Raw genomic sequence first — 16,456 nt, 5'->3', positions numbered from 1 at the left:
TAAAATTATCGAAACCAAAGAAACAAAAAAATATTTCTCCCTTGATTCCATCGCTGCTCTGTTATATATATGTATAGGAGTATACAACGGAGAAGAAACAAGAGGAAAAGAAGACGATAGCATTAGAGATGGACTCTCAGTCTCCGGTATGTTTTTCTCTTTCTTTATATTTATTTACTGTGAATCGACGGCTATGATTCTTATTGTAAAACCAAACGTTCTGAGCCGAATCTTGTACATCACAATCCCATGGACCGGGGATAAGAGTGAAGTTTTAGTTATGCGATCGCTCTAAATTAAATCAATTTGTTCACAGATTTTGGTGGAAGAGAAATCGAGTGCTAGAATCTTGACACTAAACAGACCCAAGCAGCTGAATGTTCTGTCCTTCAATATGGTATTGAATCTTTCCCTTGATATTCAGCTGTTTCGTTGTGTCCCTTACGTTCACTACTTACATATTGGCATGGAATCAATATTTTCTTTAGATGACTCGGTTACTGCAACTGTTTCTTGCGTATGAGGAGGACCCTAGTGTGAAACTTGTCATCCTAAAGGTAATATATATCATCATAGTAATAAATTTATTTAATTAGTTTCTTTTTTTGTTATTAGCGCATAGGCTCTGAATAAATTTTTCCAACAGGGTCAAGGAAGAGCTTTTTGTGCTGGTGGCGACGTTAAACCTACTGTTCGTAACATCGTACAAGGTATATCATATCTACCTATGACAATCATTCTTTTTTCCTTTTTCTTACTTTCACGCTCTTTTCTCTATTTTACGTTGACTAGGAAATTGGAGACTCTCTGCTGATATATTCGCAGAGGAATACATGCTCAACTATGTTATGGCCACGTATAGAAAAGCTCAGGTTTCAGTCAACATGCACACTATCCTTTTTAGTGAATTACTCATAAGTAGTATATAATACCATTAATTCGTTTCATTAAGGTCATTAATTCGTTTTGAAATTATAGGTTTCAATTTTGAATGGTATTGTCATGGGAGGCGGAGCTGGTCTCTCCGTCCATGGTCGATTTCGTATTGCAACTGAGAACACGGTACGCATTCTCTACTTCAGCATGGGCATAGATGGATGACAAATAGTGATCCTTCTCGCTTTAATATGCTGATTATTAATTTTCCATATCTTTTGTTTCTCAAAGGTATTTGCAATGCCCGAGACAGCTCTAGGGCTCTTCCCAGATGTAGGCGCTTCCTACTTCTTGTCAAGGCTCCCTGGATTTTTTGGTAACAAAACTCATTTGTTTTTGCCTCATAATGAGATGAAAAAATTGCTATCGCAATTTAATAAAGAAGATATGTCAACGACATCATATAATCTCCTTATTAATCTTAAAGAACTAACTAATTACCATTACAAATAAAAATTACTATAACAATAATCTTTAGGAGTAAAAAATACTACTTATATCTGCAATTTAAATACATTCTAAAAATGAAAAATATTTTAAAGAAATTTCAAAAATATTCAATAACTAATAAATTGCACAAAACAAGATTTTCTATCTTACTTAGCATATCAATTTTTTATATTAATCATTATATTTCACCTATCATCTTTGTTTGATTCTATTTTGTGAAAATAACAAATCATTACATCATCCATATAATTAAGAAATATTTTTTCCCTGCATATGTCATGGTTCAAATTAGAAAATTAGAGAACTAATATAAATTATTTAACCTATAAGAAAGAAGTATTGCATCAATAATTTATATGGAGTATGAAAATAAGTGAAAAGTATAAAAACAGATTACCAAAAAGTTTTTTTTTGAAGAGTATGAAAATTTACTTTATGTACATCGAAATTCGAATATTTATAATCAGTTTCATCCATTGCTTTAGTTGAAATGCATAAGTATATAAAATAAGATAAATATTTAAATTTTTTTAATTTGAAAATAAAAAGTATTTTAATTTAATATTTGTTGAAGCGTATGATAATTATTTACCAGACCACAGAAATTATAAATACTTTAATTTGATTTTTTTTTTATAATTTAAAAATATTTTTTATGATGAATTGTTTTTTCTATTTAAAATTTCAATTTGATTATAGAAATTTTGTTTGTAAGAGCTCACACAAATCATATAATAGAATAAGTTAGAATAGAGGCAGATATAAAATTATGGATAATTTTCAAAAATAACTTTTTTTCTATGTCACTTTACAAAAAAATCCTATCATGTTGTTTATTTTCAAAAATACCATTTTTCTATATAAAAATGATTAAATTCTAAGTCCTAAACTATATCCTTTTAAACTATAAATTTAACATATGTAATTGTGTAAAAGAGATCAAAAATGAAAATTGTCGAAAATGGTATTTTTGAAAAAAGTATCTTAAAAGATACATTTCTAACAAATTCTCTAAAATCATATGGTGAAGTACTTTAAATAAGATTTGACACCTCTAAATGTTTGCAAATTTGATTATTAAACTTTCTCATTTGTCCCAATAATTTCCAATTGGATGATGGCATAAATTTAATTGTAACCATTATTTACAAATTGTATAATCAATCTAGTTCAACTATGTATAATTTAGTATACAAAAATAACTAATATAAGATACTTTTGTGTTTAGAACATATTACATAATTATACCTATTTATTTTTTAAGAATTATATTTTCCCTCATATAATTATAACTAGTTTTGAATAAACCTTAACTAAACTTAGAAACAAAACAAATATTATACGACAATATGGTATTATAAAATCGAATAATATACAACAAAACATAGTCCAACTAAAATAAATATTTAACAAAAAAAACACTATAATTCTATCACTTCTTTTTCAAATATAAAATTGAAGAAAAAATCAACGTGTGTTCTAGCACATATCATAAACTAGTAGTAGAATATAGCGGCATGCATCATGACGAGTATAGTGGCATCCCCATAAGCATATAACACCTAAAATGCCGCGTGTTTCTGCCTCAGCTTTGAAAGTGACAACAGTTACCTCTTTTATATTCAATTGTAGTATTTTTTAGTTAAAATTATTTTTTTAATTGCAGGTACCATCTATTTATGCATATAATATGTTTACTAGTTTATTTTAATATGTAAACATATCCTAATTTTAGAGAAAAAGACATCCTAATATAAATATGGGAATTTTAATAGATTTCTTTAAAGAACTTCTACATTGATTAATGATAATATCCGTATGGTTATTAAAGCTTATTGTGTCGAATTGACGATCATATCAAGTAATTAATCAAGGGCACGTTTATGGTTTAGGAATTTTAACTTCAGGGCCGTCCTGTTGTACATGTCCATAAAGTTCGAGCTTATCTCCTGTTATCCTTACCTAGTTACCTGTCTTCTTTGATCAGGAGAGTATGTTGGCCTCACAGGAGCTAGGTTAGATGGCGCTGAAATGCTTGCTTGTGGTCTTGCAACTCATTTTGTGCCTTCAACGGTATAAATTTACTTTGCATACGTCTTTATTATATATTCCTAGTCACGGCCGCAGGCATAATAGACAATAAAGGAAAATGAGATATTTTTTTTGTTTGTTGGGAACTAATGGGGGTATAATTAACAGCTAGTGTTGCAAAACTAATTCTTGTGGAATTTTAGTTGAACTAGCACAATGGACATAAGAATTCTCTGTAAGATCTTGAGACTTATCCCTGATTGGCACTTTTCTTGCCAAGTACTATTTTGACGTTTCTCTCTGTCAATGCATGTCCTACCCTATATATAGTTACATGTCTTTGGAACAATACTTCCAGATGCTTATTTTCTTTGCTTTGATTACGTTGACTATATTGTAACTTCAGTATGGATAACCAAAACGTGCGGTATGTCAATTTTTTTAGAGTGTCTATTTCCTCCGACATTATTCCCTTCAGATATTTTTTATCGCTACTACTGTTGAGCACTATTCCCGTCGCCAAGAGGATCGTTATTTAGTAAGGTTATTCCTTTTGACAGAGTTTGACCCTATTAGAAGCAGATCTTTGCGGAGTTGATTCAAATGATCCGAACTTTGTCCCAACAATTCTGGACGCATACACTCAGCATCCACACCTTAAACAAGATAGTGCTTACCACAGGCAAGTGTGAATGATATTAATTGTTTAATTTCACTCTTTCTAATTGTACCTGAGTTTGCCGAATACCTTATGTCGGGCCAACATTGCAAAAACATATTTGTAGGTAATGCGCTAAAATATTTTCTCTGTTATTTACATTCTAATTTAGTACGTTACATGTTTTATAAACTTTCAACCTTGTATTGGTATCAGCTTTTAGTTTGTGTAAACTATTTCTTATCTTTCCGGTACTTGTTTTTTTTATACGTAGGTTAAATGTTATTGATAGGTGCTTCTCTAGAAGAACTATCGAAGAAATTATATCTGCACTTGTAAGTCAAAATAGCTAGTATACTGATTTAATATCCTAATTTACCTTTTGACGAAGCACTTTACCATCGTATATTCGTATGTGTTGGTTAGGAGAGAGAGGCCACTCAGGAACCAAATGATTGGATCTCAACTACCATTCGTGCATTAAAGAAGGCTTCACCATCAAGTCTTAAAATCTCTCTTAGATCGGTTAGTTCCAGAATGTTTCACACGCAGTGATGGGATAGAGCTAATTTAATTTTGTATATAAATTTCAGATAAGAGAAGGAAGATTGCAAGGGGTGGGACAGTGTCTTATTCGTGAGTATAGAATGGTGTGTAATTTGATAAAGGGAGATATAAGCAGAGACTTTGAGGAGGTTTTTTCAGCTTTTCTAATTTTATCTTCATCCTGAAACTGTCTTTATTGTAGACCATAATTACAAAAAAAACGTGTATTACTTATGCAGGGGTGCAGAGCCATATTGGTAGACAAAGATAGGAAACCAAAGGTTTGACAAATCTCTCCATTTAGTACAAAAGAACTAATCCCCTTGTACTACTACTAAGCCACCACTTCGTGGGTTCCAAATAATATTTGTTGTTGTGTCATATTTTTTAGTATAATCTTGTATTGTTGAAATTATAGTGGGAGCCAAGGCAACTAAAGGACATGAAGGACAGCATGGTAGATCAGTACTTTGAGCGAGTGGATGAAGAAGGATGGGAAGATCTTAAGTTTCCGCCAAGGAAAAATGTCCATGTTTCACGAATCATAGCAAAGCTGTGATGAAATGGAGAAGGGAATCTATGAGACAACATGTCAGACATTAAACCAACGACAAAAACAGAGCAAAGAGACCAAACCCGAAATACCAAGATTTATAAGTCTTCGACCAGCCAACTCTTTTTTTTTGTTTTTTTTTGTTTGTGTGGCGGCGAATAAGATTGGACGTTCTCTATTTCCTCTCTCCGACGGGAATATCTAAGTGTTTCAATTATTGTCCTTTCTGTAATTTCCCTACATGTATGTAGGAACTCGAACTTGTAGTTCCAAATTCCCTAGTTAACTGTTGTTCGTTTGTGCACATGACTGGTTTGTTTATATATTTGGTTATGCATCTAGGAGCTCCATGTGAATGCATTTGATCTTTTTGCTTTGTTTATATATTATATCAAAAAATGGGCATGCCTCTATCTTAACGACGGAAAGCGATATTCCAATATTGTTGAGTTTTCTCTTATATTACAAAGTGTTAAATTGAGATCATAAAGCAGGTTAATTATGTATTTTTCGTTAAAATCTACAAATCATTGAAAATCGCCGAATTTTGTTTTTTCTCGCAAAAATTGTATATTACTGTTTTCTTATACAAACAAAAAATTGTGGAATACCTTTTTTCACCGAAACAAAAAAGTTGTGGAATTTTGGCAAAAGTAAATAGACTCGTATGCTGCATCACCGACACACAGAAGTCTCGGCTCAAGCATGTGGCTTATGGCCTTATAGTATTATTTTTTGGGTGAATTTGGGAGATGACCAATATCTGATAAGTTGTTAAGAATATAGCACATTAAACGGAGAAATTAAGTGAATGACAACAGCCCATCGTAATATTACCATTTTAGGTCTAGGTGGCTTACACGCGCTATGAAGGTGCCAGCGAGAGGGAAGACGTGGCAAGCTATTTGGGTAGGTTGCTTAGTGACCAAGCTTAAATGGAATTATGTCAAATCAGTAACATAACCGAGATAAAATTTACAGTTTGAGTTAGCAGTTCCCTAATACGAATATCACAGTCATTTAGCCCATAAATAGTGTAGACAGGTCGATTTCTATCTCCACAAAATAATATAGAGCTGCGAATGGTATGAGCGAGGGTAATAGTAGGTGGACAGTGGAGGCAGTTTGCAGAGGACTTAAGGTGAAAAGCTTCTTTTTAACCTTATACACTTATTGCATGTCTTTAATAGCTACACAACAAACCTGACTGCCATGTCCAGATCAGCCTGTTTGTTCCTTTCCATTTCGATCTGTCTTATTCCAAATCCTGACCAAAATTTAATAATAATTATGATCCATCTGTCCAGATCTATAATTTTTCTATTTTTAAATGTAGCTGCTTTTAAATGTGGTGTATAAATCATTCCCTCTGATACCTTCTGCCCTTGTTCTAGAATCACTCATTTATGTAGCTTGTCACTTTGTTGTGTAGATGTCAGTAAAAGACGAAGTTCGAGTTATTTTGGGGGAGTGGATTCAGGTTGATACTGCAGTGTGGAACTTCAAACCAGAGACTGCCCCAGGCAACAATTTTGTTAGGCTCCGCGATGGCATGACGTAAAAGCAGTTGGTTGCCAAGGTAAAAGAGAAACTAGTCTTGCATGCTCATGAAGTTGTCACAAAGATGTCGTACCAGCTCCCTGGGTGGTTTGAGCTCGATGAGAATGAGGGAAACGGATCAGCGCCTCAATATATAACAGACGATGAAGAGGTGGGTGTGTTTATACGTATGCGGCGCTTCATAGAAAAGGTTGACCTTTGTGTAACCGTTGTCAAGAAAACGCAAGCACATGCACCTACTCCACCGAGTCCTGCCAGGCATTGGATGCGATACATGTCTGCAAATGACGATGATGATTCAGACTCTGATTCTGAAGACATCTACTGGCATGAGTTTGCACTGGACGCATCACTTCGGTCAGACACAACGAAACCACACGCACCCAAAGCCGCTGGTACAGAGGACATCGTTATGGCTTCAGTTCCTGCAACAAGAGGGAGAGGGATAATAATAAGTGAAAGAGGAGATACCATCCTTCAAGCCAAACCCACTTGTGGTAGCCGTGATAAGGGAAAAGCTGTTGCGAACGCAAATGGAGAAGGAACAAGCAGCGATAGTGATGATAATGACTTTCAGATTGTCCCATTTACAAAACCAGACGACCCGATGCTAGTTGAATGTAGCCAAGCCAGGCCACAAGTGACAAACGTGGCCTCTCATGACACGCAACGGGGACCCCCTCTGTACCTACTTCAACTGGGAGCACGAACGCGGGCGGTGATGAAATTGAAGTTAACTCTTTAACAATGTGGGGGTGTGTTGAAGAAGCATTGCACAGCATGTTAACATACATGAGTGACGACCCTGCATTGTTTTGCCGTGATGCACCACCTGTATTTAATGATGGAAAAGGTGAAGGTAATTCCCATGTACTTCTGCAATTCATAAACATTCAAAATTTTACTATAGTGTTGGTGTAACAGAGATTTCGTATAGATGACAACATTTAATGTATGTCTTAATATCCAGGTGTTGAGACAGCTTTGGAAGAGATACAGTATGAAGGAGACAAGCTTTTTGTGGGACGGGTATTCAAAAGTAAAGCTGACTGCAAGATAAAGCTGGCAATCCATGCTATCAATAGGAAGTTCCATTTCAGGACCAGTCGTTCAACACCCAAGTTCATGGTGTTGAAATGCATTTCGAAAACTTGTCCTTGGCGTGTGTATACAGTCAAAGTCGATTCAACGGAGCATTTTCAAGTTCGTCAGGCGAATCAAAAGCATACGTGCACTGTCGATGAGAGGAGAAGCTATCATCGGTTGGCAACAACACAAGTAATTGGAGAATAATGCAACACCATTTTGTTGGAATCAAAAGAGGCCCGAATGCAGCTGCAATTCGGAAAATCTTACTTGATGAGTACCATATAAGTATCTCATATTGGAAAGCATGGCGTGCACGGGAGGTGGCAATGGAGCTGTCTCTAGGTTCTATCGCTGGTAGCTACGCCCTACTCCCAGCCTATATTGGACTCTTACAGCAAACCAACCCCGGCTCTCTCTGCTACACTGAGCATGTAGATGATCCCCATGGTGCTATGCGTTTCAAATATCAGTTCATAGCTTATGGAGCTTGCGTGAACGGGTACCAATACATGAGAAAAGTCGTAGTTGTTGACGGTATATCAATGAAGGCGCGATATGGTGGTTGCCTCTCAACAGCCAGTTGCCAAGATGGAAATTTCTAAATATTTCCCCTAGCATTTACCATTGTCGACAGCGAGAATGATGATGCGTGGGAGTGGTTCTTTCGCCACCTTTCTGCTTTCGTCCACGACACAACAGAGCTGGTTTTCATATCGGTCCGGCATGCTAGCATATATGCGGGAATGCGAAAGGTAAAAGTACTTCAACTTATTGTCCAAAACCAACGTCCAACTATATATAATAACCAACGGTTCGGTGTATCTTCTACTCGCAGGTCTATAATCAAGCACACCACTCTGCGTGCACTGTTCATTTTTGGCGCAATGTACGTCACCTATACAAGCCACAAACACTAGCTGGCCTTATGTTTGCAGCAGCGAGAGCATTCGTTGTAGATGACTTCAACAAGAAGTTCTTGGAAATTCAGAGGGTGAACCCTGGGTGTGCAGCATATCTTGTCGATATTGGTAAGTCCAAAATTTTTTGGAGGTAATAGAATTTGTTTTTTACCCAAAACAACTTATATAATACATATATTATGTACACTCCGAGGGGAAGAGGTACAATATTATGGACAGCAACATTGCAGAATCGTGGAACCAAGTCATCAAGGAAGCAAGGGAGTATCCACTCATATGCATGCTAGAATACATCCGGACAACGGTGATGGAATGGTTTGCTGTCTGCAGGTCAAGAGCTGCACGTTCTGTTTCTGTTATAGCTCCAAAGTGTCGTAAGATTGTTGATGAGAACTTTGAGAATGCTATGGCCATGGCGGTGAGGCCAATAAGCGACTTCGAGTTCCAAATTCAGATCAGAGCTGGTGAATGTTACACCGTCAAATTGGTTGAGGGAACTTGTTCCTGTAATGAGTTCCAGTGTCTAAGCATCCCTTGTGCTCACGCTATCGCGGCAGCGACACGCCTTGGTGTTTCAATTGAAAATTTCATTGATGTTGCCTACTATGAAGAGACAATAAGGCATTCCTATGAAGAGAAGATAACCTATTCCATCTGTGGGTGGAAACTCTTCGGCAGGATCAACCTCTAGCACAAGGGGCGATCTTAATCCACCATTTACCCGGCGTCCACCAGGGAGACCCAAGAAAATCAGGATTTTATCTCGTGGGGAGTTCAAGGTATGTTCTGAATATAGTAGCACATCTAAACAACTATGAGTCCAATAGTCCCCTTGGTGCAACTCTAATCTACTTACCATTTTATTTTATAGAGACCTCGCCGTAAGTCTACAAGGAGATGTTCACGTTGCTGCTGCACTGGGCACAACAAGGCATCTTGCAAAAATGCCATCTAAGTAATCTGCTATAACCATGGGGTTGGGATTAGGTGTTCCCCGGAATTTTTTTGGAATGGGCTAAATAATGGAAGGATCCAAGGTCGGAAAACGCATTGATGTACATAGTAAATCCGTTTGGGGTCTAATTTTGACACAAAATACCATCGTATATAACTAGACAGTTATATACCTTTGTATTTTGATGTATAGGTGCCCCAAGAAATGTATAAAGTAATGTCTGGTATGAGGAAGGTGTATGTATGTAAGTGCTGCCCATGAACACCATAGTTTGTTGTATGTGAAATATCAATGGAAACCCCATGGTGGCTTTTTGTATTTAAATGTTCTTAGAGTAATTTAGTTAAATAACCATTACCAGCAGGGGACACTAAACCCTACACGATACTATATTGTCAACCCAGACAGAGAGGTAAGAAAATAATCGTCATTTATTAGTAGCACAAGGGCAACAGTGACAACGGCTCAGTAATGGTTGCCCTGTTTAAGACAATAAACCCTACATGATACTGTTGCCTCAACCCATTGAAAGGTTGTTTTTTGTATTAAATTGTTCTTAGGGTCATGATGTTCAATACCCAAAACCAGCAGGGGACACTAAACCCTACACGATACTATATTGACAACCCATTGGAAGTGTGATTTTTTTATTAACTTGTACTTAGGGTCATATTGTTCAATAACAAATACCATCAGGGGACACTATACCCTATACGATACTATATTGTCAACCCATCCAGAGATTTTCAAAAATTGCGGTAATTTATCTGTAGCAGTTGAATCCAACAGTATGTGATTCCCGTTAATGGTTACCCTATGTGAGGCACTAAACCCTACATGATGCTGCCTACACAACTCAATGGAAGATGGTTCGTCTATTTGTAAGTGATTGATTTTGTGTTGCTAAATGGTATAGAACTGTATATAAATAGTATGGATTACATAGAAATACAAACTAAAATAGAATGGAACAATCCAATTAGTACTTCTACTGTAACGAAACGGTTCTAAAACCCAACAAAGGCAAATACACTGACACGAGGGACCATGAATTAACGTTAATTCATTCAAAATGTACCAATACCAGCAAGGGACATCATATTGGTACTCAACTGTCATTGTCTCTTTGATGGAAAAAATTACAGCAATGGTTATGCTGTTGGTGAAAACGTCTCATAGGCACCTATAGCATACTGTTTTGCAGCCGTTTGAACCTGTTCCTCATCAAGAATCCTATAGTAGGTGGCTAGAGAAGATACTGCATGAAGTTCAAGCAGAAGTAGTGATGCGATCCCAACCAGAGCTGCAAGTGAACAAAACAACATGTTTAGATCAATATAAGTCACCAAGGTTGTAACTTGATGGAAAGAAGGGACATGTATTACATACCCGTGAGGAACAATGGAAAGGAATGCTTGGTCTTAGTATCGCCATCGGATCAAGTCCCACCTGAGTAGCTTTAGCATTCACCACGTACTTGCGGATAAGATACGGTAGCATGACAGCAATATGTTCCAGATATTTACTGACCTGTTGGTCAGTTAAGCATGATCTGTTGCAATCAAGGGGCGCGAGGCTTAAATGCCATAAAATGAAAAAAATTAATCCGGCGTGCCATTTTTTAGTCTGGATGCCACTAAAAATGCAATTTTCCCGAAATACCCTTAATGAATAGTACAACTAGTACAACTAAATGATAATAGAACAACTGGTACAAATGATATATAAACAAAACAATTAGTACAAATGGTACAACTTTGATATATTATGACCAACGGTACAATTGAGATATAGTAGGACAACTGGATACAACTGAGATATAAGAGGACAACTGGATACAACCGAGTGATAAATAGGACAACTGGTACAATCAAGATATAATAGGACAACTGGTACAACCAAGATATAAAATGGTACAAATGTTACAGACGCAACTTTTACAATTCTAAACCCTAGGGCTGCCAGATTCACTAATTCGTTTCTTCTTGCTTCATTCACTATTGTTATCGCCGATTCTTTGCTGTCAACCTTTCACTACTCCTCCGTCGTCAACCTTCCACTACACCACTTCCTCTGCCGCCAACCTTCACTACTCCTCTTCACCGCTTCCGTTGCAAAACACAGATCCGCCGTCAACAAGCCGTCTTTCACCGCCGGATCTGAAGCGAACACAGATCCATCAACGACTAGGATCTCATCACCTTTCTTTACTCATTCATTTGATTTCACGTTCATCTCTCTCGATTTCGTAATCTTCTTCTTTGTTCTAGATCTAATTTTGTTTCATTTGGGAGAAAAAGACGTGTTTAAAGTCATTAGGTTAAATGAATAGAGTAAGGAGTTTTTGGTCTTTTCTATACTTTTTAATTTAAAATAAATTATAAAATAAATTATAAACATAACGCTGGCATTCTAGCTCTTATTACAAATTATGGCTTTCTGGACATTGATTCCAATCAAGGACCATGACCTGCCACGATTTGAAGTCTATAACTACAGCAATCCAGTGTTGCCTTTCTATCTGCATCGGGCTGTATAAGATATCCACTTCCTTCAGCCATTTAGGCCTAGTTGTCATAGGTTTCTCGGTTGACTGAGAGAAGACAAAGTCTACTTTATCAGGGGCTCTTACGAAGCTATTATACTGGCGGTATAACTCGGCCAGAAACGAGGCAGGGACAAAATCAAAACGTTGTGATGGGTCTTCATCTCGACGTGTCTGGATGAACCTAACCAACAAATCTGCTCCCTGTTTAAGAAAGAGGAAAAGATGAAATTATCTTATAGCAATACAATTAGTGAAATAATATATATTGTCTGAATAATCAACTAACATACCGACTCATCGAGAAACGCGGATGATTCATAAATTTTGAGAAAATCAGTGTTCTCGGCGACGATCCCACTTGTCAGTTCGTATGATCTGTACACGGTAGGAACAATGTGTTCAGTTATAAGATAATACACGTTAGTTATTATTGTACACTAAGGTGGTAATGCATACTGGCTTACCTAGCCTTTTCCATCGTGCGCAGAAAGCCATCAACAACCTTTGCATCTGGCGTAGAGAATGCAGCGAAATCACCTACAAGCCGCATGGGCAATGAGTGCTTGGCTCCATGCGGCGGCAAGGCACTTGCTGACTTATCCGATTCAGTTCAACGCTTCTTACGGCTTTTGTAGACTATATCAGGTTTGTCCTGATTGCTCATTGAACTTGTATTTGGAATATCACACTCAGGAGGGGTAATGTCTGAATTACCACGGATGCACAAGCTCATTCGGGTAGGTGTTTGTTTTACATGCGATGCAGCTTTACCCTTTCTAGCTGACCTCCTACAAGAAACGTGGAATCCAATATCCGAATCTTGTGTTAGGTCAACAATAGCAGGTGGCGAGTTGCAGTTCACTTTGGAATGAGTTTGAGCTGCACTTGATCCCTGTTAGATGGGCATAACATGTTAGCATCAGCACAAGACATAAACATCAGTCATCTCGCAAATGGGTCTACCAAACCAACTTACTCTTTTTCTCTCATCCGTAGTAGCTTCTTCAGATATCTGTGTCAATCCAATCAAAAATGTTGGAGGATCCATATCCAAGATGTTGCCAACGTTACCAGTTGTTAGTTTGTGGTTGGCCGAGTTATCTGTCACCTACTTGTCAGAGTAAAGAGCATCACCATAGAATTTAGAATAGCAACATGATTAGAAGTTTAGAGCCACCTTAGTTAGTATGCTTTGACACCTACCTGCGAGTGGTCAACTGAGGCAAACGTCCCATTCACGTCAACTTTGGAGCATGGCTGAAAGGTGTTTGTTCCCTACAACATGAGGTCAACATGTTACACATAGTTTACGATATGTCGGTGGAAACCAATTTTTAGAGTACCCAAAGCATACTTACACTCCCGGTTTCCAAAGGTCGTGCAGTCTCTTCCTGGGTCAATCCAATAGAAAACGACGGAGGATCCACATCGAAGATATTGGAAACATTAACAGGTGATTGTTCTGCGTTGGCCGAGTTCTCTTTCAGCGGCGGCTAATAGTATACAGGAATAACACGCATGTTTTAGTGAATACTATGATGATTGCTAACGGTAGGAATGACCATATTTAGCATAACACATACCTCTTCTTGGCCATCAGCATCTCCATTAAGCTGAGTTGGTCCAGAGCTGGTATCCGAAGTCCCCTAGTTTGGAACATCAAATAGCATAGGACATCACCAAATAGAAATTACATAGTGGAAAAACTGTTAAGAAGCTTTGGCCATATATATTTTAATAAAATCTAACGACACTAACCGGCATATGATCATCCTTTCCGTTTGGAACATAATGGGTAGACGCCTTCCCAGGCGTCCTTGCTGTGATCAGTGTGGCTATACTTTTCTCCAAACGAGTAATGCCAGCGTCAAAGTAAGCTTTCAGTTCTGACTTAGTGTTGTGCTGTTCTCGCATAAGTCGTTTCCAACTTATCTACCGCATCTTTCAGTAGTTTAACCACATTCACGATTTCACCTTCATTAGACGAACCAACAACGTTATTGGTTTGCTTTGGACCATGATTCGGAACTCCAAAACTGCAGCCGTTCTCGCCATCTTCTACCTCGTCTATTGGTGCTCCATTCACCGGCTCTTCATGTATGGAATCAACATCTATCCCCCCAGACCAGCTGTTGTGTTCGAACGGATGACCATCTGACAACAGGATCAATAAGATTGATACATCTTCATTTTCTTCCTCGTCAGAGAAAGACATATCGTTATCAGCATCAGCGGAAGTCGACTGAAGGAGTGATCAAACCCTCGCCTGAACAACAAAACATCTAGGTGGTAAGTACATGTTATGAGGAAAGATAATAATATACAGAAGCATTTACAGAGGATATACCTGACCCGTTTGATCAAGCACCCGCGCTGCCTGCACGTTGATTGCAAGGCTCCGTTCAATGACATTTTGAACAATATCTTCCACCGGGAGAGAAGGGTCATTCATGTCAATACCGAATATAGGTCCCTGGATGATATCGGGACAGCACGCAGCAGTAACAAGAACCAACGCGTGTGAGAACCCTTGAATGGCACATGTATCTTGCGCAAACTGTTTGACAGTTCTTGCCTTCGCACTCCTAATTGTTTTTAGGAAAGAGTCACGACCCCATGGATACTTCATGAAAGCATCTGTATCCCCAACCATCTCAACATGTTCTGGGCTGATATTAGTATTCCCACACGTTGGGCATAATATGCCATCAACTATAAGCAGCAACACAAGTCTGAAACGGGTGTCAGCATCTTTGTATTTCTTCCCCAGTAGGAGCTTCTGGAAAATCCATGAAACGGTTGGTTTAGGCTCTACTCCAAACAAAGTTTTCCACGTCGGTGATGCTGCATTGGATCCCTTCTTAACATCTTTACCTCTACGCATGTCCAACTTGAAACCAAGCTTCTCACAATTCAACCCTGTCACTAGGGCGAAATCATCAAGGGCGTACCTTATCGGTTTACCCGCGAAGACCCACCAGAACTCATACTTTTTCTTCGTAACTAGCTGTCTTTTAAGGAGGTAATGGACAAACATCACCGAGAAAGTGTGGTTTCCCATTGACATCAGATGGCCAAACTGTGAACTCGCCAACTGCTCCAAATGTTTATCATCTAGAGCCTTTTTAATGTTTTCAATCCATTGCAAGTTGAAGTAGTTATTTACTCTATTTCAGCCTGAAGGCTCACAGCCTGCCAAGAACAATCTATGAGGTAAGCGGCATTCGTCCATCACAGCCAACAATTGGTAAACCTGCATAATCACGGCGGGAAAATAAGAGTAAATCAGCGTTTGAGATGGTGTAGGGGTCACAGTTTTCATCTAACCATGGTAATTGGCCAGTTATGCAAATCGAAAAATAGAAGCTTCTCTACACGCGTGTTATAGTATTCATTCAAATAGTATGGAATAAGACGGATATCAAACTCAAGAACCCTAAACGACTGTTCCGTTGCATAAGTCTGGCGGCTATTGTATCCAAATCGCAATACAGACTACTGAATGATGCGGTGATGGTATTAACACACAACAGAGTCTTTAATGCAGTATGGACTAAGACGCTTATCAAACTCTAACCGGTTCATTAGTTATTCAAGACTGTTATATAACGTATGCAACAACGGCGGTGTATCCAAATCGCAGGACAGACCTATTTATGAGGCGGTGATGGTATTAATGCAGGACGGAGGCGATAAGCGGATAGAAGCGAAAAAGTTGGTCACTTACTTTCACCTAGAGAATCGCGAATTCAGATGAATACCCTACCGGAGTTGCTCGAGAGCCTTCTAGTGACCAATCGCCGCCACTCTTGTCCTCCACACGTAAGAAGGTAACACGTAACAACTAGAGAAGGGGTTTTCTTCACCAATCATCACTAATGGTTTATTCAGGGTGTGCTGTTTGGTGGGTTGCGGAAAGTCGCAAAACAATCTTGGTGCAAAGGTAACACGTAAGCCCTTGCTTTATGACTTTGTGTTCGCCAGGCGTCTTTTCGATTTCAATAATGTACAGTGGGGAGAGAGTGAGATAGTAGACAACTAGTGATCATGCATAAAGGCTAAAGAAGTAAATATTATACAAAATATGGTGTGTATAAGCTTTTTATAGTTACTATAGTCAGCCAGTTTTTTTTTTTTTTTTTTTTTTTTTTTTTTTTTTTTTTTTTTTTTTTTTTTTTTTTTTTTTTTTTTTTTTTTTTTTTTTTTTTTT

The 16,456-nt window shown here is 37.8% G+C and overlaps 2 protein-coding genes across 3 annotated transcripts in view; both read left to right on the top strand.

Moving 5' to 3' along the window:
• The window catches only part of LOC104786587 (probable 3-hydroxyisobutyryl-CoA hydrolase 3), an 8,440-nt gene extending 2,925 nt beyond the window's left edge, over positions 1-5,515 (top strand). Inside the window, exons 1-14 of one of the 2 annotated variants that reach the window (XM_010512018.1) lie at positions 32-146; positions 317-397; positions 489-557; positions 647-710; positions 793-872; positions 979-1,062; positions 1,168-1,252; positions 3,374-3,459; positions 3,978-4,099; positions 4,350-4,410; positions 4,502-4,600; positions 4,669-4,770; positions 4,861-4,902; positions 5,040-5,515. In XM_010512018.1, the coding sequence (XP_010510320.1) occupies positions 129-146; positions 317-397; positions 489-557; positions 647-710; positions 793-872; positions 979-1,062; positions 1,168-1,252; positions 3,374-3,459; positions 3,978-4,099; positions 4,350-4,410; positions 4,502-4,600; positions 4,669-4,770; positions 4,861-4,902; positions 5,040-5,180 (1,134 nt within the window). In that variant the 5' untranslated portion in view covers positions 32-128 and the 3' untranslated portion in view covers positions 5,181-5,515. Of the gene's footprint in view, positions 1-31; positions 147-316; positions 398-488; positions 558-646; positions 711-792; positions 873-978; positions 1,063-1,167; positions 1,253-3,373; positions 3,460-3,977; positions 4,100-4,349; positions 4,411-4,501; positions 4,601-4,668; positions 4,771-4,860; positions 4,903-5,039 lie in introns of those variants that run through there. The other variant, XM_010512019.2, reaches the window with a different exon arrangement.
• Positions 8,150-9,434, top strand: LOC104789165. Its single transcript, XM_010514903.1, has 4 exons — positions 8,150-8,357; positions 8,439-8,575; positions 8,659-8,873; positions 9,074-9,434. Exons 1-4 carry the CDS (start codon positions 8,150-8,152, stop codon positions 9,432-9,434), a joined length of 921 nt encoding a protein of 306 aa, XP_010513205.1.

This window comes from Camelina sativa, chromosome 5 (genome assembly GCF_000633955.1).
Source record: "Camelina sativa cultivar DH55 chromosome 5, Cs, whole genome shotgun sequence".
Lineage (NCBI taxonomy): Eukaryota > Viridiplantae > Streptophyta > Magnoliopsida > Brassicales > Brassicaceae > Camelina > Camelina sativa.
Note: the sequence above shows the minus strand (reverse complement) of the source record. Positions and strands in the feature narration are given on the sequence as shown.